We start from the raw sequence: 26405 nt of genomic DNA, 5'->3' as shown, positions 1-26405 counted from the left end.
TGTGTAACCATTACTACATCAAAATACAGAACTGTTGCATCATCAATAAGATCTCCTTTGTACTACCCTTTTATAGTCACTCCTACTCCCTCCCTCTCCATCATTCTTTAACTTCTAGAAACCACTCATTTGTTCTCCATATTTACAACTTTGTCATTCTGAGATTGTTATATAAATGGAATTAACAGTATGTGACCTTTTGAGATTGGCTTTTTTTTCACTCAGTATAATGCCTTTGACATCCATTCAACTCATTGCGTGTTTTAATAGTTTTTTTTTTTTTTTTTTCCTTTTTAATGCTGACTAATACTTCAGTGGTGTGGATGTGGCACAGTTTGTTTATTATTTTAGGACATTTTGGTTGTTTCCAGTTTTTGGCTATTAAAAATAAAGCTATGAACAATTATGTACAGATATTTGTGTGGATGTTAAGTTTTCCTTTTTCTGAGAAAATCCCCAGAAGGTCTATTGCTAGATCTTATGGTAAGTATTGTTTAACTTTTAAAGTAACTGACAAATACATTTTTCAGAGTGGCTGTACCGTTTTATATTTGCACCATCAGTGTTTGAAAGATTTTTTCTCTACATTTTTGCCATCATTTGGTATTGTCACTGCTTTTTATTTAACCGTTCTAATAGGTGTGTAGTGATATTGCACTGTTTTCTTAATTTACATTACTCTAATAACTAGTGATACTGAATGTCTTATAATTTGCTTAATTGTCATTCTCTGTGTGTATCCTCTTTGGTGAAATGTTTATATTTTATCCATTTATCCATTTTCTAATTGGATTTTGTTTTGTTTTGTTTTGTTTTACCATTGAGTTTTGAGAGTTCTTTATGTGGACTTGAGTCCTTTGTCAGCAGATACGTGGTTTGTAGATATTTTTTCCTGGTCTGTAGCTTTTATTATGGCATTGTATTTCCTTTTTTTTCTTTTTTTGAAATGATTTCAGACATATGGAAAAGTTACACATAGTCCAAATAATTCCTGTATACTCTTCACCCAGATTTCCCTAATGTTAACATTTTACCACATTAAAAAAAAAATAATTCTCTCTGTCTCTGTGTCTCTCTCTCTGTATGCATCTGTGTGTGTGTGTGTGTGTGTGTATACATACACATATAGGCAAAAAAATATATTTATTATAACAATAGGAAAACAGTCTGAACAATAGAAATACAAAAATAAAAAACCTGGATTTGGTCATGATGGCGTAATACAGATTGGATTACCATCTTACTATATTTTTACTTTTTTAATTTTTAATTACATCCAAGTTAGTTAACATATAGTGCAATTATGATTTCAGGAGTAGATTCCAGTGATTTATCCCCTATGTATAACACCCAGTGGTCATCCCAAGTGCCTTCCTTAATTTCCCTTACCTATTTAGCCCAATCCCCACCCACAACCCCTTCAGTAACCCTCAGTTTGTTCTCTATATTTAAGAGTCTCTTGAGGTGCCTGGGTAGCTCAGTCAGTTAAGCTTCTGACTTTGGCTCAGGTCATGATCTCACAGCTTGTGGGTTTGAGCCCTGTGTCGGGCTCTGTGCTGACAGCTCAGAGCCTGGTACCTGCTTCGGATTCTGTGTCTCCCTCTCTCTCTGCCCCTCCCCTGTTCGTATTCTGTGTCTCTCTCAAAAATAAATAAACATTAGAAAAAAATTAAAAAAAGTCTCTTATGTTTTGTCCCCCCTTCCTGTTTTGCTTCTCTTCCCATATGTTAATCTGTTTTGTATCTTAAATTCCATACATGGGTGAAGTCATATGATCTTTGTCTTTCTCTGACTAATTTCGCTTAGCATAATACCTTCTAGTTCCATCCACATAGTTGCAAATGGAAGGATTTCATTCTCTTCGATTGTGGAGTAATAGTCCATTGTATGTATATATACCACATCTTCTTTATCGCTTCATCCACGGTGGACATTTGGGCTCTTTCAATACTTTGGCTATTGTTGATAGTGCTGCTATAAACTTGGGGTGCATGTGCCCCTTCGAAACAGCACACCTTGGATTATCATCTTACTTCAAATGACTATAATACTAGACAAGATAATGAAGCAACTATTTTTAGGCATTCAACAAGAGACAGCACAGGGCTATGGTCCTTGAGAAATAGGAGGCATAGGAAGTTTTCCCTGACCTAAGCAATGGATACCAACTAGGGTAAAGGAAACAGAGGTTAGAATTCCAACTGATGCAGTCGGAATTTGCAGGCAGTGTACTGGAGAGGGAGTTGCATAGAAGTAACTTAAGAAATCTGCATAGGGTTTCCTTTAAATGTTAAAAATCTTAAATACATATGCACCTAATAACAGAGCTTCAAAATACATGAAGGAAAAAGTGATTGTGTAGGACAAAAAGACATATTTGCAATGGTAGTTGAAGTTTTTCTCTCTTACTATTTGTTACAAGTAGAGAGAAGAGGTATAAAAAACTTGAACACTTTCACCAATGTGACCTAGGTGACATTTGTAGACCGCTACATTTGTAGACCACTGTACCCGGTAGTTTCAGAATATACATTCTTTTCATATGCACATGGGATTTTTACCATGTCTTTCTTTTGGGTATGTAGTGGAGTGCTTCATTATGGACATTTGGATTGTTATTGTGTACTTTTAACTTTTTTTGTGCTCAGTGGCTATGAAGTAGCAGTAGCATTCCATTGTTTTAAAATTTACATTTCCCTAGTGATCTTTGAGGTTGAGAGTCTTATTTATTCAACAAAAATACATTGAGCACCACCTCTATGCCAGTTACTTCTAGGTGCTGGAGATAAATTGGTGACCAAACTGGTAACAATTCTTGTTCTTGTGGAGGTTCTGTTTACCGTGTATGTGGGAGGCAAACAATAATTATAATTTAGTAAATATGTGAAAAAGTGGTGAGTGCTGTGCAAGGAAGGAGGAATCAGTAATGCTGAGGGGAAGGTTTTATCATTTAACATTGGATAGTTTCAGTGGAAATGATACTCGAACCAAGACCTGGGAGAGGTAAGAAAGGCAAATAGTTGTCTGAGGAAAGAGTATTCTAGGTAGAAAGGATAGTCCATGCAGTCTTCAAGCATTAAAAAAAAAAAAAAGCTGGCTACTTGTATTAATATTATCCAAAATCAATTTAAAAATCATGTTAGGGCTTGGTCATTTTACAATGGTAAAAAGTTAACTTTATAAAGAAAATATAGCATCAAATATACAGCAAAAAATGGGTAGTTATGTAGAGAGAAAGTGGTACTATTATAGTGAAAAATTTTAATTGACCATCGATAAAGGTAAAGAAAAAATCAAGGATGCAGATCTGAATAATACACTTTGTGTACATACATAGAACTTAGTATATTTAAACTAAAAAAGACATATAGTCATGGCTAAATCAGAGATTAAAAAGATAATGAGAAATAAAAGGCATGTTAATCAAAAGGAAGAAGTAAAATTGTTTTTGTTCACAGATGATATTATATGTGGAAAACCCTGAAATTACACACACACACACACACAAATTGTTGGAACTAATAAATGAATTCAGTGAAGCAGCTGGATACAGAGTCAATACACAAAAACCAGTTGCATTTCTATACAGTAACAATGAACAATCTGAAAAGGAAATTAAGAAAACAGTTCAATTTACAGTAGCACCAAAAAAGAATAAGATACTTACTTAGGAGTTAATTAAGGATTGAAGGCTTATACAATTAAAACTATAAAACATTTCTGGAAGAAAGACGACATAAATAAATGGAAAGGCATCCCATGTTCATGGATTGGAAAATGTAAGATTCTTAACATGTCAATACTAATCCTAAATGATGTACAGATTTAATGCAATCTTTGTCAAAATCCCAGTGATATTTTTTTGCACAAATAGATAAACCATCCTAAAATTTATATGGAATCTTAAGGGATGCTGAATAGCCAAAATAAACCTGAAAAATAGAACAAAGCTGGATGACTCACATTTTTTAATTTAAAAACTTACTATAAACGAAGCAATCAAAATAGCGTGGTACTGGGTAAAGACAGGTATATAAATCTGTGGAATAGAATAGAAAGCCCAGAAATAAACCTTCCCATATATGGTGAAATGATTTTTGGTAGAGGTACCAAGATCATTTAATGGACAAAAGAGCGTGTTTTCAACAAGTAGTTCTGGGAAAAGTAGATATCCACATGCAACAGAATGAAGTTGGAATCTTTACTAATAGTATATACACAAATTAATTCCTAATGGACCCTTGATCTAGTGTAAGACCTAAAACTAAAAAAGTTTAAAAAAAATAGAGGGCAAAACTTTGACATTGGATTTAACAATGGTGTCTTGGATATGACAGTAAGGTGTCTTGCATAAGCAAGAAAAAAAAAACAAATTAGACTTGATGAAAATATTTAAAAGTTTGTGCATCAACAGGTATAAACTGTCACCAGTAAAAAGTTAACCTAAAAAATAGGAGGAAATATTTGCAAATAAAGGATTAATATCCAGGATATATAGAGGGCTCCTAAAACTCAACAACTGAAAACAAAGCACCAGATTAAAAAATGGGTGAAGGATTTGAATAGACATTTTTGCAAAGAAGGTATGCAAATGAACTTATGAAAAGATAGTCAAAATCATTAATTTGCATTAGGGAAATACAAATCAAAACTATAATGAGTGGCGCCTGGGTGGCCCAGTCAGTTAAGTGTCTGACTTCGGCTCAGGTCATGATCTCATAGTCCATGAGTTCGAGCCCCGCATCAGGCTCTGTGCCGACAGCTCAGAGCTTGGAGCCTGCTTCGGATTCTGTGTCTCCCTCTCTCTCTATCTGCTCATGCTCTGTCTCTGTCTCTCCCCTGCTCATGCTCTGTCTCTGTCTCAAAAATAAACAAAAACATTAAAAAAAAAAAAAAACCCTATCCAATAAAGAAGAAATAGTAAGTGTTGATGAGGATATAGAGAAATTGGAACCCTTGTGTGCTGTTACTGGGAATGCAAAATGGCGCAGCTGTTGTGTAAAATGGTACAGTAGTTCCTCAAAAGTAAAACTAGAATTACCGTGTGATCCAGCAATTCCACTTCAAGGGAAATACCCAAAAGAATTAAAAGCAGGTTCTTAAACAGGTATTAGTACACCAATGTTAATAGCAGTATTTTTCATGATAGCTAAAACATGGGAACAACCCAAATATCTATTGAGAGGTGAATGGATAAACAAAATGTGGTATACATTAAACTATTATTCAGCCTTAGAAAGGAAGGAATTTCTGTCATGTGCAACAATATGGAAGAACTTTTAAGGACATTGTGCTGTGTGAAATAACCCGTCACAGCAAGGCAAATACTGTGTTATTCCAATTATGTGAGATACTTAGAGGAGTCATAATCATAGAGACAGAAAGTAGAGGAATGGTTGTCAGGGGTTGGGGAGGAGGGGAATGTGGAGTTATTGTTTAACATGCAGAGTTTCAGTTTTGTGAGATGAAAAGTGTTTTGGAGATGGATGGTGGTGATTGCACAACAGTATGAATGTTCTTTATGCATTGTATAAGCTATACAGTGTACTGAACTGTACAATTAAAATGGTTAAGATAATAAATTTTATGTTTATTTTAGCACAGTAAAAAACTATAATGACAATATTCTTAGCAACTATATGTCAACTGTTTTTTTTTAAACTTAGTCACATTTCTAGAAAAATATTGAGAGAGAAATTAAAAGTCTGAATCATCCTATAATTATAAGAAATAGAATCTTCCCACAAAGAAAGCAACAGGCCCAGATGTTTGCTAAGCAAGTTTCTACCAAAATTTTAAGAAATACATTATTCCAATCTGTTGCAATCATTTTAATTAATAGAAGAGGGGTATTGCACCAGCTAGTTCTGAAAGCCCTCCATAACCCTGATTTCTAAAACAGATGAAGACATTACAAGAAATGAAAATTACAGGGGCAACTGGGTGGCTTAGTCAGTTAAACATCTGACTCTTGATTTTGGTTCAGGTCATGATCTCACAGTTGTGAGATCTAGCCCCACATTGGCTCTGTGCTGAGTGCGGAGTCTGCTTGAGATTCTCTCATTCTCTGCCTCTCTCTCAAAATAAATAAACCTTTTAAAAAATGAAAATTTTCTCATGACTGTAGATGCAGAAATCTCAAATAAGATATTAGCACATTGAAACCAACTTTGTAAGAGAAGGCAGACACTATTGCCATGTTGGGTTTATTTCAGGTATACAAGAATGGTTTACTATTATATGATCCATAAATGTAAATGATGACAGTAGATTAAAAAGAGAAAAATCATGATAACTTCAATAGATAACAAAAATTTGATAATCAATGTAAATTCATGGTGAGAATGCTTAGTAATTAGGAAAATAGGGAAATTCTTTAATCCACTGGGATAATTAAAAAGTCATCAGCACATAGCTTTTAAAGTGGGGAAATATTAAAGACATTTCCTTTAAAAACAGGAATGATATAGGCATGATTGCCACCCATCTATCACCCATTCTAGTTATTATTGCTACGTAACAAGTCCTGTTAAACTTAATGACATAAAACAGCTATTATGCTCATGGGTTCTGAGAGTCAGACTAAGAAGGCTTGTTACTGATCCACCCTTGGTAATACATCAGTGGTATGACTTGAACACTAGACGATGACTAGGGGATGGGATCATCTGGAAGTATGTTCATATATCTGGTGATTTGATATCAGTTGGTAGTTTGGGGACTCAGGCAGTCAGTTGGAAAATTTACATATGGCTTCTCTATGTGCTCTGTCCAGATGGTGTGGTTTGGCCTTTTTCACATCATGGCAGCTAGGTTCTAAGTGCAAACAGTACTAGAGCAGAAATGCAGTGCATTTTTATGCACTATCTGGGGAAGTTATACACTGTTAGTTCTGGTGTTGTGTATTGGTTGTGGAAGTTGTAATTATCTACATAGATTCAAGGGGAAGGACAGAGACTCTACACATCATTGGGAGAAGTATGAATGTTCTAGTCTTAGAAGAATATGTGAGTTGCGAGATGTTTTTGTCCCTATCTTTGGAAAATATAATCACCTTGCCTCTTGTGTTGGAGGACATAACCAATGCTTTAAGATAAGAAAAAGTAATTAGAGGTGTTAAATTTGGAAAGGAAGAAATGAAAGTATTACCTGGAGTCAGTATGATCACTTACATGTAAAGTCAAAAGAATATAGGTAAATTATTGGATGTAAGAGTTTTCCAAAGATCAATATATATAGACAGACTAGTATACAGAAAGTAATTGCATTTTTTGTAACAGTGACAGTTAGCAAACATACTTTAAAAGGACATTAAAATAGTGTCATGGGATATCAATATCTAGTAATAAACAGCAAAGACATATAAGACTTCTTTAGGGAAAATTGTACTACTCTATTAGTAGACATTAAAAAAGACTTAATCACTGTATATTTGAGTTGTAATATATACCATGTTCATGGGCAGAATGGCTGAATATCAAAGACTTCATTTCTACTGAAATAATTCTACATCCAGAAACAAATCCACTTATTTATGGAGCTTTGGTATCTGATAATGATGGAATATCAGATTAGTGAGGAAAGAAGTTACTATTTAATAAATGAAATTGACAAAAAAAAATGGATCTCTGCATCCACCATATATAAAAGTTAAATTGCAGATTGTTTAAGTACGTAAGTGTCAAAAATAAAATATTAACTTTGTAGAAACTATGGGTGTATATCTTTTAGACCTAAGGATAGTAAAGGATTTAAAAACAAAGGCTAATAATTGCAAAGTTATAAAAGAATAAATTAATAGAGTTAACATACTAAGAATTTTTGTTCATCAAAAGCTACCTTCAAGGAAGTGAAAAAATAAGTTATAAAATGGAGGATATTTGCAATATACAAAGCTGACAATGATTAATATCAAGAATATTTTTTAAAAGTTGTATAAATCAAAAGTCACAGACAAAAAAGCTATTTCACAAAATAGGTATTTCACAAAAGAGTATATGGTAAATAATCATGAAGAGATTTCAACTTCATTAATAATTGGGGAAATCAAATTAGGTATACACAGTGAGATACCATTTAAAACCAAGTGTTGGAAAGGGGGAGGATTCACAGAACTTTTATACATTACTCCACAACTACAATTTCTGCAACCATTTGGAAAATAGTTTTTCATGATCCCGTGAGGTTAAATTTAGACAAACTTTACAACCCAGTGATTTTACTTGTAGGCATATACCCAAGAGAAATACTGTGTATATACAAAAGTAGATGTCTTGGAGAATGTTCATAGCAGTTCTGTTCTCAATAACAAAGTAGACACTCAAATGTCTACTGACTGGAAAGTGACCGAATAAACTGTGGTATATTATGGTAGTTAAAAAATGAATGGTAGCTGAAATAATACTGGTGACATAATATGTGAAAAAGTTGTCTGCCAAATTTATATGTCATGGGATACCCTTTAAAAATAGCCAAAATAAAAATAGTATACTTTTTGGTAGTAGTTACAGATGAGATAAAACTTTATTAATTTGAAAGCAGGGGAATGATGAAAAATAAATTGAGAATTGTGTCCTAAGGAAGGCTTACATGTAATTTATTGTTAGGATCTTTAGTTTATGCTTGGTGGTGGGTTTCCATAAGCTGATTTTATAAAAAAACAAAAGTAGTAATAATAATAATAACAATAACAACAACAATACCAGATGCTTTAGGGCAGGGATATGACAGGGAGGCCATGTAGCTAGAACAGAGTAGGTTAGGGGGAGTTATAAATGAGGTCAGGGAAGCACTGGGGGCCTCTAATTAGATCTAATAGAAGAAAAAACACATTCTTAACAGGGGTTTAAAGCTATTTATGAATAAAGTATTTGAACACTAAGTTTATAATTTCACTCTTGTCTATACAGAAGAGTTTTGTGGATATTGTATCAGAATAACCATGTTCCAGGTAGATGTGATTAGTAAATATATCTATCCAGATAAATGGGACTTCACTATAAACAGAAAAAAAATGTAAATGAGAGCATTTGAAACCATAAAAGAAGTGAAACACTTTCTTATTGGAGAGAGCATTAAATTTGTGATCTTCTGCACCTGATAATGTCAACACTGTTTTTACTGTGTTGTTGTATAATATTTTTCTCTATTTTTTCTTGTATAGTGTTTCCTTTTATGCCTTAATATTGTGATATAATTGTAGGCTTTTTATAGAACTTATTTTTACTTTAAAATTTTTTTTTCTTTTTAAATGTTTTTTATTTTTGAGAGAGAGAGAGGAGAGAGAAAGAGCAGGGGAGGGGCAGAGAGAGAGAGAGAGAGAGAGAGAGAGAGAGAGAGACAAAATCCGAAGCAGGGTGCAGGTTCTGAGCTGTCAGCACAGATCCCGATGTGGGGCTTGAACTCATGAGTCATGAGATTATGACCTGAGCTGAAGTCAGATGCTTAACTGACTGAGCCACCCAGGTGCCCCCTTATTTTTACTTTTAATGATTAATGCCAATGCAAGTCACAGCGTTGTCTTCGTGCTTACTTTGCTTATCAATGAGGCTCCAAAGTTCATGCCTCAGAGAGATGGATTTTTCATTCTTAGTTTGAAAGCTTTGGAGTTGACATTGACATGATGATAGTCTTAGAGTTTAAAACTTCATTGTTTTGTAAGGAGTTGTCCAGTGTGATAAATGGATTGGAGAGCAGGATGACTAGTAAGTTCTGATAATTTTCAAGAAATAGTGGTAGATATCTGAATCACAGGGATGATCACTAGGGGGGAAAGGAAGAGTGGAGAAACTAATATAGGATTGAATAACATACTTGACTACGGTGTAAAGCAAAGAATAAAAGGTGACACCTAGCTTCTGCATTTTGCATGGATTAAAGAATGATGGTAATATTATTGACTGAAAATGACATATTCAGAATAGAAAATATTTAGAAAGTTCTTTTTCTGTTGTTGAAACTTAAAAAGACATTTTTTGTTTTTTTTTGTTTTTGTTTTTGTTTTTTTATGGGGCACCTGGGTGGCTCAGTCAGTTGAGTGTACAACTTCAGGTCAAGTCATGATCTTGCAGATCGTGAGTTTGAGCCCCGAGTCAGGCTCCGTGCTGACAACTCAGAGTCTGGAGCCTGTTCGGATTGTGTCTCCCTCTCTCTCTGCCAATCCCCTACTCAACGTTCTCTGTATGTCTCTCCTTTCAAAAAATAAATAAACATTAAAAAACATTTATCTTTTTTTAAATGTTTATTTTTGAGAGAGAGAGAGAGAGAGAGAGAGCCCATGCATGAGTGGGGTAGGAGCAGAGCAAGACTAGGACAGAGGATCCAAAGCAGGCTCTGTGATGACAGCAGAGAGCCCAATGTGGGGCATGAACTCGCTAACCGTGAGATCATGACCAGAGCTGAAGTTGGAGGCTTAACCGACTGAGCCACCCAGGTGCCCCATTCAGGAAGTTCTTTATGAAAAAAAAAGGAATTTGATTTTACTCATAGAATAATATATTTAGAGGATCTTACAATGCAATATCTTAGAAGTCGTGTAATAATTTTTTTCATTTTACATATGAGGTCACTGAGGTCGAGAGAGGTGTGGTGATTTGGCCAGAGTCACATGGTTCAAATATAAATTCTTATATGACTGCAGAGTATGGATGTATTAGTGATGAGGATGGTAGCAGAAACTATGTTATAAAGGGTCATTCATTTCGGCCTGACTAGTTTCTAGATTTTTTTTATCTCTGCAGCAAGGGTTTCTTCTATGGTTTGTCTGCAGCAAGGTCTTCTATGCTGTTTTCAAGCCCAGCTAGTATTCTTATGACTGTTGTTGTAAATTCTTGTTCAGATATATTGCTTCTATCTATTTTGATCAAATCCCTGGCTGTAGTTTCTCCTTGATCTTTCTTTTGGGAAGAATTTTTCCATCTTGTCATTTTGTCTAGGATTCTGTCTTTTGCGTGTTATGAAAGCTTTTATGTTTCTTGCTCCTGAGAGTAATGTTATATTAAGAAGGGGTCATACACTGTCCAGGGCTTGGCACAAAGGTTCATTAATTTCTTGCTAAGAATTTTGACTTCGTAAAGTAACAAGGCGCCACTGAAAGGTTTTAACTAGGTGAGTATTTAAAAAGATCATTTGGGTAGCAGAGTGGAGAATGAGTAGAAAGGAGAAAATTGGAAACAGAACTGTTTTGAAGGCTGATGGTATAAGCCAGATGAAATATAATGGGGCTCTAACTAGATTAAAGATTTGGATACTGAGTGGAGGAGATGGATTCTAGAGGTGTTTAGGACGTAGGATTTGGTTATTGATTGGATGTATGAGGTGAGAGAGAAAAGGAGGCAAAGGTGACTGCAGGATTTTGTCTTGGCCAGCTGTTTTGTAGATGGTAATACCAATCACTGGGTGGAGGTATTTTGGAGGAACAGTAAATTGACTTTGATAGGAGAGATCTTGAGTTCAGTTTTGGTTGTATTGAATTTGAGGTGCCTGCCAAATTGGAAAAGTGACTATTCAATTGTCTGTTGTTTATGTGGGTCTGGAGCTCAGGAGGTGGATCTTAACTAGAGATTTCTTAGCTTATATTTTAAGTGAGTCCAGGGAGTATTTCTGAAGTGAGATAAAAAGAAGGGGTAGGTTGGAGTATTTAGGAACACCATCATCTAACTGGAAGGTAGAAGAACCTACAAGGGAGATTGAGAAGAAGCAGCCAGAGAAATAAGAAAGAGGGAAAAGAAGTATGGTTGTCTTATAAACCACGGGGTGAGAGTGTTTTGAGAAGGAAAGACTGGTCAAATGTTGTTAGTGTTCAAATAAGACAAGGAATTGCAAGTGTCTTTTTGCATTTAGTGAAAAGGAGGTAATTGGTTGCAGGCATGGGCTGTAAGAATACAGCACTTATGAAGTTGAGCTGTGAAAAGGAGAGGTCTGTGGTTGGAAAAGAATGTGTAGTTGAGGATGGTTTTGCTTTTGTTTTTGTTTTGTTTCATTTTTAAAGATGTAGGAACTGGAGCATGTTTCAGAGTTTTGGGAAGAGCCAAATAAGAGGAGGAAGTTCAGTATTTAAGAGAAAGAACGATTGAGAGAGCCAAGTCTCTGAAAACACAGATGGAGGAATTAGCTTTAAGAACACAGAGGGATTCCTCCTTCAGTGTGAGCAGAAGAAAGTGGGATAGCTTGGTACAGATGCTGGTAACTATAGTTTTGGTAGAAAGAAGTTAAGGAACTTCTCTAAAAATGCCTTCTGTTTTAGCAGGAAGATTGGTCATGTGTTTTGAATACAGAAAGGAATGAAAAGGTTGGAAGTTTCAGGAGTATTGAGAATCTTTGACATAGTTTCTGGAGAATTAGAAGAAGTGGCTTAAAGAGAGAAAAAAATGGGTATGGATAGGCAGCACTGTGAATCCAGTGAATTACAGTGAATTGTCTTAAGTTCTCGGCAGAAGTTAGGTAATTGGGTATTGGTGGTGGTTCTTGGGGAGAGCCATTATCAGTTGCCTTGTACCACTCCAGATTTGAGTCAGTTGAGAAGTAGAACCAAGTCATAGGAATCAGAAAAGTGCTTTTATTATTAAAGGTTTAATGTAAATGTGGTTTGGACTGAGGTGGAAATGAGGTCTCTCACAAGTTCTCTTCTGAATTCTTATTACTCATCAAGTCACAAGCTAAAAAACATGTCTTCATGCTAAGGAAATGAAGTTTTTCTCTGATGAGCTTCACTCTTGGGAGCTGCTCTGGAGGAATAATATGTTAACGGGCACACAGTTCCCAGTGAGAAACTCGAAGAGCTTGTACTGTGTATGCACAGTACTGTGTATGGGAATTCTATACATTAATCTCTCCCAGTAGGACACCTATGGATGTCCTCCTGTCACTTATTTTGATTATTTTTCTCTTGGAGAGAAGTAAAGATGAGAAAGAGACTGTAGTATTTCTTAAATCTTGTTTCCTTCTATCTAGAGGACTGTGTCCTCTTTTAAAATGTGAGAAGAGGTGATATCTACCCACTAATATTCATTGAGGGCGGAGATTTTGCCAGATAGGGGTATAATTCATACAGTGAGAATTTTGAGTTGACAGTAAAATAGCCATACAAAAGTATTTATTATTTGGTTGGAAATATATGACTGAACCCAGTGAGGTGGTTAATTTTGGAAAATTTGAGTGGAGCATTAAGATCATGAGAGTGAATGCACTCTTTCAAGGAGAAGATAATGAGACAGGATCATAGATCCATCAGCTGAGGGAAAGATTGCTCTGAAGGATTTAGAGGAGGTAGAAGAGTTAACCAAAAAGGTTGGAAAATAGAAGAATTAGCCAAAGAGTTGGAAAATAGGTAAGCATTTGGAGAGTCTAAGTGTTTTGCAATTTTTGTTTCTTGTTACCTGCTGGGATATGTAAATTTTCTTGAATGAAGGCTGGCAAAGACAAAAATTTAAGTACAGGTGAAAATTACATAAAGGAAAATATTTAGTTACTAGAACTATTAATTGTTTTGGGGATGTTTTCCTATCTGATCATTTATGAATAGAATGTTTTTCAGGTAGTGAATATCTCAGTTTTTTTAACTTGTGACGATATTTTGCCATTGGCAGTGGTATTTATAGTATAGCAATTATTTTGTAATTCTGCTTCATCCGGGAAGTGTCAAAGTTATTATTAATCCTAATAATAATTGGACACTTAAGAGAGAGGAGTGTAGCAGCATAATTTCTTTTAAGATGTAGGCCTTCAAACTCATGCCTTAATATGCATAGAGCTGTTTTAGTGCTAGCAACTTGATCCTCTACCACTCAAGTTTCAACATGTTTTTCTTGGAGAAGTAAAAGGGGAAGGGAAGTCATGTGGGAACTATTAGCAACTCATTTGTTTTCATTTAGTGGTTTATTCCAAAAGCACTGATTCAAAAAAAATTTTTGAGACCCTACTATGTGCTAGGAACTGCTCAGTTGAAGGTACCAGAGAGTTAAAAGTAGATAAAATTGTCCCGACACGACCTCAGAAGAGCTTACAGAAAATTAGGTAAATAAATAATATCCTTGAACAGATAAGCCTGAAATTCTGATCTTAGATGGTTAGACTCTTTAAGGTAGTTCAGTCTTAGTGGCTATTAATTTTTAACCTTAACTAAGAGGGGTGTGTGTGTGTGTGTGTGTGTGTGTGTGTGTGTGTGTGTGTGTGTTTCCTTTGTTCTGCTTTCTTCTTAACAATTTATGTTTGCCCAGGATAGTAAAAAAAAAAAAAAAAATCACTTGTCTATTGCTTCTAGGAAACATGGCATGAAAAAGGATCAAATGGAAAAATACTGTGACTGTGAGGATGTTGGTTAGCCAGTAGTTTTTCAGATGGGCTAGAGATTGAAGTGCTAAGTGGACAGTGTCAACTAGTAGGACACTTTGGGATGATTGAATCATTTGGATGATCTCCGGAGATTGTACTTTTTGAGTCACTCACCTAAGGTTTTTGTTTTTTTTCTCTTAGACTTTTTTTCCAGCTCTGGTGTTTGAGGTACACTTTTCCATTTTGTATAAACACTTACAATAAATGTTAATGAATAAATGTTATAAAGGAGACTAACATGAAAAATTTCAATTTTTTCACTGGTTAAATACTAATTTAAAGCATGTATGCCTTTGTTTATAGTTTTGTTAAAAGTAACTTTCCCTGAATTTTATTTTTCCAAATATTTTGATAGAAATAATAGATGGTTGGTCATTGTGCCATGATGTCTTCTAATACTGTTGTTAAAGAAATCAGTTATATGTGCCCACAGTTTAAAGTTGTAAAATACTTGTTATGAAACATAACCATCTCCTATGCCTGCTCTTCTCTTCTAGCCTCTCCTTTTCTTGTTTTCTAGAAGCAAGATGTTTAGTACATATGGTTGATAATTTTAGTGTTTACCAGTATATCCCTAAACATGTTTATTATTGCTACTTCATTTTTCAGTTTCATACCCAGCAACTTTCCAATATGGAAGATGAAGCTTTAGCTGTCTTTCATCACCCTCTCTACACTTCATACCACATGCTTCTTCTTTCTCTTAGCTTTCCGATATGGTTTTAGTATAATTTTGGTGCCGTTAGTTATTCATTGTTTATTATTGCCATGTAAATAGTATTCATGGCTAAAAAATATAGTACTGTTATAATGTTTACTTTTCCTGTCCAATGTATTATTTTTTCTTTTTTTAATTTGGTTAATGTTTTAATCACTAATTCAACTCTTAATTCTCCCACAGTTGTTTAAAATTACTCTCATGATATGGTAAAACACATGAGAGAGTCTATTAATTGGATTTGCTTGAGTCCTCCCAGGAGCTTTCTGATCTGCTTTAATTTAGGTGGGTTGCTCTCTGTTCTTGTGTTATAGATAGCTTGGGAACTCACTTTACCACTCTTCTGGGAGAATTTCCTTTGGTGTTCACTTTGGTTATATCACCTATTTTCTTTTCTAACCCCATTTCTTCCTTGTGTCTTATTCCCTTGGTTTACTCTATAGAATGGGAAATAAAAATTTTGACACTTTGAAGTATGAATATGACTTTAGTCTTCCCACACATTAGTTATTTGTTGGTTTGGCTGATTTTAGAATTCTATCTGCTAATCATTTTCCCTCATAATTTTAAAAGCATTGTTCCCTTGCCTTTCACCTTCCAGCAATGCTGTTGTGAAGACTCTAATGTGATTGTATTCTTTATTCTTCGTACGAAACCTATTTTATCTCTCTGGGAGCCTGTAGGATCTTTTCCTTGTCTCTACTGTGCCTTAGTGTGGGTTTGTTCTTCTATTTTCTTGGATACTTGAGGAACTATTAAATCTGGATATCGTATCCTTTAGTTTTAGAAAATTGTCTTTTTTTTTTCTTTTTCTTTCTTTCTTTCTTTATTTCTTCCTTTCTTTTTTTGAGAGAGAGAGAGAGAGAGAGGGCATGAACAGGGGAGGAGGGCAGAGGGAGAGAGAGAATCTTAAGCAGGCTCTATGCTCAGCACAGAGCCTGATGTGGGGCTCGATCCCATGACCCTGGGATTATGACCTGAGCTGAAATTAAGAGTTAGACACTAACGGGCTGAGCCACCCAGGTGTCTCTAGAAAATTTTCTTGAATTATTTTGTTGATGATTTCTTTCCTTTTGTTTTCTCTACTTTGTCTTTCTAGAATTCCTGATAATTAGATATTGCATATTCTGGACTGGATCTTTTAATTTTCTTATGTTTTTACTCTGACTTTACATTTCTTTTTCTTTTATACTCCTCTTTTAATAGGAATTTCCTCAGCTTTAGTTTCCACCCTGCAATTTTCATTTCTGTAATCATTTTTATTTTCAAGACCTTAGTCTGGGTGCACATCCCTCTCTCATTTCTTCCCCCTCTTCCCCCAAATGAAGGCTTCCTGTTCTTATTCCATGGATGCACTATCTTCTGTTGTTAATTCTCTGAAAGTACTAGTTATGGTTTTATTTTTTGAAAATTTTCTTGTGTAGTCTCTGTTTCTTTCTCTTTGGTTTGGTCTCTTATTTTTTATATTAGATACTTTCTTCGTATCTTTTATTGTCCTTGGCCATCTGCTCATATGTGAGAGTGAAACACTACTAATAAGGTAACGAACACTTATATAATACTTAGAATGTATCAGAGACTGTTGTGCTTCATCTATTTTATTTATTTAATCCTTATAATGACTTTAAGAGCTAGTTACCATTATTATTATTATTAGTAGTAGTACTAGTAGTATCTCTGACAGATGAGGAAACTGAGGTACACAGTGTTTAAATAACTTGCCCAGTGTAACACATTTAAGTAGCAGAACTAGAATTTGAATTGAGGCAACCTGACTTGATAATCTTTTCTTTTAGCCTTTATACTATTCATTATTTTACTGAAATCAGGAGCAAATTGGAAATTTTCTGCATATGGATAGGATTTGTCAAAGTAGTGATAGCTGAGTGAACTTTTTTTTTCTTTGGTGGTGCCTCTGATGACGTCCTTTTCATGAGTTGATTAGATTCACCAGAGAAGAATCTTCTACTCTGATGACTAGAGATTGAAACCTAGCTGCTGGCAGTTTGGTTGCCAAGTGATGAAAGAGGACTGGGAGAATGGGTCTCAGTACTGAATACAACTTTGACTTAGTCCAGCTGTCTCGGTGTCCTCTAATCCAGAGACCCTTGGCTTTACCCTGTCCAGGGAATAAACCCAGTCTTCTGCTGTGATGAAGAACTATAAGTTTTCCTGTTGTGCAGATTGTAGAAGGGGATCTTGGGATATATCTGCCACTTTTATTTTGAGTCTTACCTTTACACAACTTTCACTGACATGCATTCCTAAGCCTTTTGTGGATTCTTTGATGTAAATGTGATTGATCCTTATTTTCCGCACTAGTAGTTTTAGATTCATCTTTCTTGTATTTGCTTTCAGAATTTTTTGCAGTATTCTCATTTCACATTCTCTTTGACCCTGTGTTTATGCAGAAGCAAACAATCAAAACAAATCTTTGCTATCTTTTAGGAAAAGACTAATAAAATGCATGTTCTTAATGTGCCATTTAAAATTCTTTGTTAGGTCTGTTGACATAGATTTCTCAAATATCTCCCCCCTGAAGCATTTATGATGCTCCTACTAGATATATCACATCTGTAAATCTTTCCTTCCACCTTAGACACTTTTTCTTCTTTCTTAAGGCTCTTTTATAGCTCATGTTATTAAAATTTGCATTTTTTTTACACTCTTCTCCCCACCCCACTCTTCCTAGACTGTAACACCTTGAGGATCTTGACTGCTCAGTTCTACAGAGTCGTGTAATAAAAATTTGTTACATTAAGTGTTGTATATATGTTTTCCTTGTAAAATATCAGCAATATATTAAATACTGAGAATAATAAAGGAGGGAATTTATATACTAGCACAACAGAAGAGATCAAATTCAGATATAAAGAAGTCTGAGAATTGTTAAACTAGATACTGTGAAATCTTTCAATGTAGATACCTAATCATAACAAAGTATGCATCTTATCTCCTGCCATGACACCAAAAGATGAACTAATGATCTGCCAATTTTTTGGTCAGGCTCATGACTCTATAACTTATGTGACAGGTATATTTGGTGTTGCTGTATTATAGTTGTAATTTAATGGGATATAATGTTAAATGCTAGAAATATTTTAAAAAAGGATAAATGCGTTTTAGATAAAATACTGTTTTAAATGTGATGGAGTAGCTAAATCTGTAAAGAAGACCACACTTGTAATATTTCTTTTTAAAAACTAATTTTTGTGTTTTGTATTTAGTAAAATTGATTTTTACAAACCAGTGCTGTTAATATTACTTCCTCCTGCTCTTTGTAAGGCTTAGAAAGAAACAGCAACTATTGCAGGATTTGAAAGTAAATTATCTGGAGAAATGTTAATGCTTTAAAATAATATTTCTCTAATTATTGTATTTTAAGAAACTCAAGGCACATTTATTCTTTTTTTTTTAAGTTTATCTATTTTGAGAGAGAGAACGAGAACCAGAGAGGGTCAGAGACAGAGGAAGAGAGAGAGTCCTAAGTAGGTTCTGCACTGTCAGCGCGGTACCCAAAGCAGGGCTCCATGTCTATCTCACAAATCATGAGATTAGGACCTGAGCCAAAGTTAAGAATATTGGATGCTTAACGGACTGAGCCACCCAGATGCCCCAAAACACATGTATCTTTTAAAATGTGTTAATATTTCATTTCTTTGAAAATAAAGTAGAAGACTACCATCTGCATTTTAATATGTAGAGGTTGTTGGGGTATGGAAAACATCAATGGTCGTTAATACATTCTTTTGTAGAGTTAAATCAGTACTTAAAAAACTGATGGTGTTTGGTTCATTACCACATGCAAAAAAGCTGAAATCATTGTTAAATATGGCTATTTGTTTTTGTTTGCAAGTTTTCTGGTATCTTACAAATAATTTATTGGGATGTAATTTACAAAACACATAGAAGCATTACTCTAGAAATTCTATTTTTTTGAAACCATATTATTTGGATATAGTGTGGTAGATGCTAAAAGTATTTTTTAATTGTCTACTGAGATTCGTGGGATACATGTGGAAAGCACAAACTTAGTGTTTATAGTTAGACTTGGTTAATTCTCAGTATCCATATCACTCTTATTTCATAATTTCTTCATAAAAAATGTAATCACATACAGATTTCTATTTGCTTGAGACACAGAATTAATGTGAATTCCATTTTAAACTAACCACCATCAAAAGTTTCTGAAAGTCTGGTTTGTATTTTTTAAGTGTTGTATGTGGATGACTTGGTTGGCTCTGATTTTTTTTGAGAACCACATCTTTAAAAAATTTTCATCAAACTACTAAATTGTAGGTAATGGTGACAACAGTGGTATCTCATTTTGATTAATTTAATGTCTTTCCTTTTTATAATATACTTCTGTCTACATATATTCCTTTTAGTGTCATTACCTAGTGTGTTTCTGTGAATATAAGTTTTCTTTGTCTATTAAAACAATCCTTGAGATTGTGTTTTACTGTGTATTTTTCTCTGACTAGTTTTTGAATTTATTTTTGAAGGCATTAATATTAATTTCATTGACAAGGCAAGACATGACTATAGATGACTACTGCTTCATCACTTAAAGCAAAGTGCCTTAGAAAATCCCTTTAGAATTATCGCTTAACATGGTTTGTTTTGCTGGTTTTTTAAGAAGTTGGAGAAGGTTGTTTTCCTATAATCAGGTTCATCTTGTATTAGTGAGTCAAGGAAACTATAATTAATAATTTGGATAGTTCACTTTTGAAAGATAAAGGAAACCAGTTATTGACTAGAGTAGTACTTGGACCACTGAATCACAATTTATTATAAACTTATTTTTCATCTAAATGTATACCATCTATTGCTTGTTTTACTTTTCAGGGCTTTTTGGTTTTTTAGTGGTTTGTTAGATAAAAGCTTTTTCTTTTTATTCTTCTTAAAGCCCAGGTACTCATGTTTTTTTCCTTCCGTTTTTATGACACACATTTAGGACAAAATAAAGCATGTATTATCTTAACTGCTTGTCTGTCTTAACATAGTTTAAGTGTAAAGAAGAGAGGAATTCAGGATATTCACTTGTGTTTTTCTCTTCGCTGGTCTCTCGTGAATACATGACTTGATTTATCTTGATCAGCCTAGTAACTTGCTCCACATTTTTCCAAAAGTGCAAAGTAGTTTCAGCTAAAAATACACATATCAAAATGCTCCAGAAGTTGTGGCCACAGCTCAAAAATGCTGATCAATTTTGAAAATCTAAATCAACCTCGGCCATGAAACCGAGGGAAGAACCTTTGTGGTAGGGGACAGATTTCCAAAAATTCACCACAGTCCTGTTCTTAGCTGGAGTTTGTGCTGATGTTGCCAGACAACTGAGGAATAGATGCAAAAAGCAGGAAGCATTATTGAATTGAGCCCTAGCGCCAATTTGGGAAAAGCAAATTAAAATGTAAAAGAATATTTTTCCACTCCTGGCGTCTCAACACAAATGGCAAAATACATGGTTGCTGAAAAAGTCACAGCAATTGCTAATTTTGCCTGAATGGCTAATTTTGCCAAAAACCCCCCAGTCTTTTTGCATTAAAAAATGCATACCCATATAGTTTTTAAAAAGTAGTTTCTTAAAACCCAAATGAAATAGTTTTAGTTTGCAAGTCAAAATGTATATACATTTAAGTAAGAAAAATATTTTGATGTAAATAACTGTGTGTGGGCTTGTTTCAATGTCTTCTGATATTTTTCAGGTGTACTTGAAGAATGGATGATGATGATTTTGGTGGTTTTGAGGTATGTGCAATTACCTTATTTTGCTTATGTAATTGCTTTAACTTTGTGGGATTATAATGGAGTATACTATTTTGAAAATATATTATCTGTCATTGGTACTCAGGATCATTTCTGGATCATCTTTAATGTAAAACTGGAATAAAAAAATGAAATCAAGGAGAATTAAAATATATCCCTTTTGAAAGATAAAAATGATTTATTATTATTGAACATCTGGCCATGCCCATCAGAATGGTTTGAATTGAAGCAATTAAGTGCTACTAGTGGAAGCATTAAAGAAGTTGTAAAAACTGTCAGCTGATGATTTTGCTGGGATACATGTCTATTAGGAAATACTTGTGAGATGAGGGATGAGTATTGCAGATCTGTCACATATTTTCATGTTTACACCTGTAATGAGTTGATTTAGTATATTAAATACGTAGCCTTTTGGTGGCTTATAGAGCTAATTAGTATGTTTGTGTTGTTAGATTATTCTCTCAGGTTTGAGTTGGATGCTTTGTAAGTGGAAATTGTTAGCTGAAGAAGCACTGTCTTTTCCGTAATCCTTTTCAGTGTGTGTTCATTTTATTGAAATATTTTGTAACCCAGTTATTTTTATGGAGCCAGTATAGTCTTGCAGGAAAATCTCTGGATTAGGAGTCAGGATGCCTGAGCTCAAGTCTTGGAACTACTAAGTGAGCTCTGTGATTTTTTTTTTTCCTTTTTTTAGTAAGATTTTCACCTACTTTGGAATTTGGTAAAAAGGAGATTGTTTTTTAAAAATAGGGAGTTTAAAGACATTAATAGAAACAAGATATTAAGTATATACTCAGTATTCTGAAAACCATGAAAGAATGGTGTGAGTTTTTTTAGATTAGGGTCCTTTTCTCGTCCGTTGATCTTTTTATCTGTCAAAATGGAGGTATTTGGAATATGAGCATACCTGTTTTATTTCATCTAAAACTGGTGTTTGTTTAGCACGTTTGTATGTTTTTTTCCATTTTCTTTAATATTTTGGGTGTTTTTTGGGTGATTTAATCTTTTACTGAAATGTAACATTTAAAATTTTGTTAAAATTCCTTTCATTTTGAGGATAATATATGTTTCAGATATCATCTTAGTTTATTGTTTAGGAGTTGTCAGTTATTTGAAGGTTAAAACTTAGTTTGGTCTCCTTTGTTTAAACCATGCTTGATTTATTATATCAGAGAAAAATAAAGTGGGTAGTTTACCTCAGAGTAAAATTATATTTCATTGTTACAGTCAGTGGATCTATTCTTTTCAGTATTAAATATTTACAATGTTAACCAATTATTCTAATTTAATTGGTTATTAGGTTTCTTTCTTTTTGCATCCAATTGTAGAAATATGGAAGGTCTCTGTCCTTGGTCATATAAACCATGCTCATTTTTCATAGTTTATAGGTAATAATTACTATATTTTGCGTCACTTAGCTTCCATGGCAGATTGTCTCAATTGACTGCTTTTTGGCTGACAACTCAATGCGGAATCCAAATTGAAATTCTGGCTCCTTTTCTCAGTAATAATTTTGCTGTGACCTGGACACTTAAGGGAGAGAAAACTCTTCACTCTTACCCACAAACTCAGCATTCAGTAATTGACTGTCCTTTACTTTTAAAACTGTTTAGTAGGAAGGCTTGTTAATTTAAAACACCAGCTTTAGGAATTCTCTATTAGAGTTGATTGCCAGTAAATCCACCTGGTAGATTATTCAAGACTATAGATGAATCCTATTTCTTTAGATTGATCTCAATTAGCTTTTGTGCTAATTAATGAAAAAGATTTGGTGTTGATACTTTTAAAGTAAAATATATTTTTTCTTACATACACGAGCAAATTTGTGGTGAGTTAGTTTAGAGTTCTTAGGTATAAAGCTCACAAGTGAAAATGTGATGAAGGATATACAAAATAAAAATTTCATTGGCACGAGATATATTTTAATAAGGAAGGAAGGTTTTTACTTAAAAGTAATGCAGCCTGAGTACTGGGGGTGGTGAGTAGTGGTTGTGGTGGTAGCAATGAAGACTGAAAAGCAGTTGAGTAATTTGGAGGGTATATCACAGAGAATATGCTTGTAGAATTTGGAAGGCTTGATTGCAATTAGCATTTCTACTTTTTAGATATTCTAAAATAAATTTGCCTTTTTTTCCTAGGCTGCAGAGATTTTTGATGGTGGAAATGGCGAAACCCAAACTACGTCTCCTGCTATTCCTTGGGCTGCTTTTCCTACAGGTACTACTATGCAGTAAGAGAGGTTTTTCTTTTTTCTTTTTTTTTTTTTAATTTAACATTTTTGCCTTTTCTTTGAAACCCTTTTTACTTTGCACTTGGCCTTCTTTGATCTGAAAAATGGAATGACCCAGATTTAATTTAGATTTTTCTCTTAACAGATTATAAATTGCATAACAAATTCTGCAGTGTGGCTTGAGGCATGATTCCAAAAATGATATCATGAACATTAAATGAAATTAAAGTATAATTTACATTTCCTAACTCATCTTAGTTTTAGGAAAATGAGGTACCAAATAATATTTTTAGACTGCCTGGTTAATTAATTAGAAAGACTCCTTATTCTTATATTCTAAAAATATTCTAAAATAATTTTACATCTTCACCAGTATTTAAATTTAGAAGTGTTTTTGTTTTTTTTTTTTTTTAGGAAGGTCATTCGTAAGTATTAAAAATAAAAATTTAGCCATCCAAGATATCAAATGCAAAAATAAATTCTAGTGTTTAGAGATATTTTATGGAAGACCTAATGTTCAGTATTAATATAATTCATGTATAAATAATATTTTGAATTTTCTAGACTTTTTGCTCTGCCAAATCATTGTAAAATTGGAGGTAGAAGATAAAAGGATCCTTCTTTAACAGCTCTGTTTAGTCTTAGATTATTAGAGTTATTCATCCTAAAATATTTTTCTAGTGCTTATTATGCATTAAGTACTAGGGGAATGTGTCCTTTACTTCAAGAGAAGATAGGCACATACGTACTTGTAATATGAAGCAGATTTGTGATTTGGGAAGAATGATGATTTCGTCATCCATTCATTTAGCAAATGTTTATTTTAGGCCTCATATGAGTCAAGTACTATCCTAGAAGGTCAGTATATATTATCGACCTGGGCTTTGAAGGATATTTATGATTTCAATAGGCAGAGAGGGGAGAATGGGGAAAGATTTTGAAGAGAAAAGAATAAATGAAACAAAGGTGTAAACATGGGAAAGTATGACCTAGTTAGGATGCTCATTCTTGTTTGAGGGCTTTATGTTTGTTGTTTCCTTTGCCTGGAATTTCTCACCTTGTTCCCCATTGGCACACTCTCCTGCTCCCTTACTATATTAACTCCTCTGTTTTTTATGTGTTGTCTTTTGCTTTAATATCTCTTTTTCTGGGAGGCCTTCCCAGAGAACCTTCCCACACCTATGTACACCTATTTTTTGACTTGCATTTTAGGTTGTAAGTTTTGTGATGTTAGGTGCTATGTCTGTTTGTCCTGTTGTTATGTCTTAAATGTCGAACACAGTGCCAAGCTTATAGCTGGCCCTAAATAAATATTCATAGAATAATTAAAGAAAAACATGAACGAATAGCTGAATGAATGATGACTAGGGTGACAGTGGAAATCAATAGGAAGAATTGGAATAATGATATTTATATAACAGTTTAGGATTTTCAGTGTGTTGTCACTTTTTTGCTTATTGTAAGGTAGATAGGCCAGCTTCAGTATACCTCTTGTACAAAATGATGGTTTATAAAATTTTGGAGTTTGATACAGATATATATGTTTAGGAATGAAATCTAGTCTTTCAGATTATATTTCCATTCTTTTTCAATAACTCTTTTGTGGAAAAAAACCCCCATCATCAGGGCTGTCGGGGTGACTGGATGTGAGGGAGAAGGAGGAGTCAAAATTGATATTTGAAATTTTAAGCCTTGGTTCTGAAGGAATGGTATTTCCTTGAACAGAAATAGAGACTTTTATTAAAAAGTTAATTTGGGACAGTTTGAAGCCTAATGAATTTTTCCTAGACGTGTATTTAAGGTACCTAGAGTTCAGGAGAAAGGTTAGGGCTGGAGTTCTTGGTTTGGGAGTTTCTTCATGGATATGATAGTTGAAGTTGTAGGTGATAACTGGAGGAAACAGTATGTAAAGAGAATAGGGTTAAGTAGAGAAATTTAGATGTCCTTAGTTGGGGAACAGGAGGAAGAAAAGGACAGAAGGTCGAGAGAGAAGGAGAGTATGGGCTAGGCATCAGGAGTAGAACATTTCAAAGAAGGGATGGTCACTGGTATCAAAGGCTATATGTAGCGAGGTCAATGAGATTGGAGACTGAGAAAAACCTCACAGTCAGAGGCGGCTTTTAAAGAAATGGTTTCAGTAGATTAGAAGTTGAAGACAAATTGTACTTCTTTACTATGTGTGAAAGCAAGAACAGAATCCATTTTGCTATAATTATTGTGGCAGTGTAATAAAGAATTATATATTGTGGGCAGATTATCTAATTCCTGTTCTCCAAGAGTGAATTTTATATGTCCCATCTATGTATCTATATATCTGTAGGTCAAGTCCTCAAAGCCTAATTAGAATTAAAGAACAATTCCATGGGGCGCCTGGGTGGTGCAGTCGGTTAAGCGTCCGACTTCAGCCAGGTCACGATCTCGCGGTCCGTGGGTTCGAGCCCCGCGTCAGGCTCTGGGCTGATGGCTCAGAGCCTGGAGCCTGTTTCCGATTCTGTGTCTCCCTCTCTCTCTGCCCCTCCCCTGTTCATGCTCTGTCTCTCTCTATCCCCCCAAAAATAAATAAACGTTGAAAAAAAAATTAAAAAAAAATAAAGAACAATTCCTTTAGTGTGCACATGCATACACACACGCACTTGTGTGCGCACACACACACACACACACACACACACACACGGTTTCTCCCTTACTCCCTTAAAAAGTCAGATCTGAAGTCTTTCTGAATTTCCTTGGTGACTTGCAGAAGTGGAGGTAAAGAAACCTGGCCACAAGCTAAAGTTAAGACATGGCAGATGTTTGCTCAGCCAAAATAATCTTTCTCTTTTGTTGAAGATGGTTTCTCTTCCTCTGCTTGGTGGTATTGTATTGTTTGCCTCTGATTCAGGTATCCGAAGTTGTTTAGACAAGAGTGATCTGAACATCCTAATTAGTCTAACAATTTAATCATTTCCACACCAAAGTCCAGAGAAATAGGAAGCTTTAAGAGATCTAAGGTAGATTCTTTTCCGTTTTAGAAAAGACTAATATTCTCCTTTTGTCTGCTTTTCTACCTATATCCTAGCAGTCTGTAATCTATATGAAAGATCTTTTTAAAAGAGATGAATATTAACCAAGTTTTACCACATCTTAAAATCCAAGAAGATTACTCAGAAACATTTGGTTTAAGTTTTTAAAGTACTTGGGGGAGAATAGAAATTTTCCTTTTCGAGATTAGGATAAAAGATTTTAAGCAAAGAATGTAGTAGGCTTAGTGTGACTAATGATTATCTTGCTTTAGGGCTGGCAGTTAGTTGGAGGATGATTTCATAATAGCAACTGGGATAATTAATTTATCATGTAAACAGTGTCTGTTTATAGCTT

At 34.3% G+C, this 26405-nt stretch overlaps 1 protein-coding gene across 23 annotated transcripts in view; it reads left to right on the top strand.

The window, feature by feature from the left end:
* CCDC91 (coiled-coil domain containing 91) overlaps window positions 1-26405 on the top strand; it is a 364937-nt gene that overhangs the window by 60669 nt on the left and 277863 nt on the right. For 7 of the 23 annotated variants that reach the window (XM_040488536.1, XM_040488535.1, XM_040488534.1 and 4 more), the window contains 2 exons: window positions 20758-20800; window positions 22957-23048. In XM_040488536.1, coding sequence (XP_040344470.1) covers window positions 20758-20800; window positions 22957-23048 — 135 coding nt within the window. Of the gene's footprint in view, window positions 1-14472; window positions 14500-15274; window positions 15335-20757; window positions 20801-22956; window positions 23049-26405 lie in introns of those variants that run through there. The other 16 variants (XM_040488548.1, XM_040488552.1, XM_040488549.1 and 13 more) reach the window with 7 other exon arrangements.

Source organism: Herpailurus yagouaroundi, unplaced genomic scaffold (genome assembly GCF_014898765.1).
Source record: "Herpailurus yagouaroundi ecotype Mexico unplaced genomic scaffold, PumYag 166, whole genome shotgun sequence".
Lineage (NCBI taxonomy): Eukaryota > Metazoa > Chordata > Mammalia > Carnivora > Felidae > Herpailurus > Herpailurus yagouaroundi.
The sequence above is the reverse complement of the archived record's forward strand: the minus strand, read 5'-3'. Positions and strand labels throughout refer to the sequence as shown.